Consider the following 924-nt stretch of genomic DNA (forward strand, 5'->3'; position numbering starts at 1 on the left):
GCTGCCCGGGCCAACCTGGCCTCCAGGGCCTGGCCTTGCCTCCTGGGCCGCTCTCCTGTCCCAGCCCAGTGAGCCGACCACCCGGGACCTGGGATTCCCACACCTGACCTCACCCCGCTCAGCAGCGCCCTGGTCCTGCCTCCCCACCTCCCCGCTGGGGACTGGCAGTCAGCCTGGCCCCTCAGGCTCCGCCTCCTCCAGGCTCCCGGGGGCGGAGCCGGGCCAGGCACAGCTCTCAGCCACGCCCCCTGCCCCTGCCGCTCACAGTCCCCATGGACACAGCTGCCTCCCAGGCGTCAGGGATCTAAGAAAGGGGGCCACCTCACTCTGAGACCTGGGACCAGGCCAGGGCCAGGGCCAAGGAACCTGACCAGCCTGACCTTTCCCGGGCCTGCAGGCATCCGGCCGGCACAGCCTGTCCCCAGGGAGCAGCCGTGGTGACCCTGGGCCAGGCCACACGCCCCAGGCTCCCCCCTCCCCTGCATCTACCCGCCCTGTGTGGCCTCTGCCACCTCCTTGGCACCCCAAGGCTCAGGCAGCCCTGACACCCAGCCCTGATGTCCCTGCTGGGGGCACCTCGCCACACCCCTCCTCACCCCATGTTCCACATTGGGGGGGTCCCTGGATGGAGCCGCACTGCGAGTCTTGTCCCCCACCCGTGCCCCTAGCCTTGCTCCCTCGTGCCTGTCCTGGCCCTGCGTACCCCACTATCGGCTTGGAGGCCTCCTCTGACCTACCAGGCTCCCCACCTCTCGCCCCCCCCCCCCCGGGGGGTCCCTTGGAGCCGCACTGCGAGTCTTGTCCCCCACCCGTGCCCCTAGCCTTGCTCCCTCGTGCCTGTCCTGGCCCTGCGTACCCCCCCATCGGCTTGGAGGCCTCCTCTGACCTACCAGGCTCCCCACCTCTCGCCCCCCCCCCCCCTCC

General features: G+C 71.3%; 1 protein-coding gene and 1 long non-coding RNA gene across 2 annotated transcripts in view; both read right to left on the minus strand.

Annotated features, from left to right (window-relative positions):
- The window catches only part of ADSSL1 (adenylosuccinate synthase like 1), a 13021-nt gene extending 12747 nt beyond the window's left edge, over positions 1 to 274 (minus strand). The window contains exon 1 of the mRNA XM_014535724.1: positions 266 to 274. Within this exon, the coding sequence (XP_014391210.1) occupies positions 266 to 274 (9 nt within the window). The remainder of the gene's footprint in view (positions 1 to 265) is intronic.
- Positions 275 to 491: 217 nt separating this feature from the next.
- The window catches only part of LOC106725217, a 17084-nt gene continuing 16651 nt past the window's right edge, over positions 492 to 924 (minus strand). The window contains exon 3 of the long non-coding RNA XR_001361087.1: positions 492 to 503. This is a non-coding gene — a long non-coding RNA (uncharacterized LOC106725217). The remainder of the gene's footprint in view (positions 504 to 924) is intronic.

The sequence above is a fragment of the Myotis brandtii genome, unplaced genomic scaffold (assembly GCF_000412655.1).
Source record: "Myotis brandtii unplaced genomic scaffold, ASM41265v1 scaffold1020, whole genome shotgun sequence".
Lineage (NCBI taxonomy): Eukaryota > Metazoa > Chordata > Mammalia > Chiroptera > Vespertilionidae > Myotis > Myotis brandtii.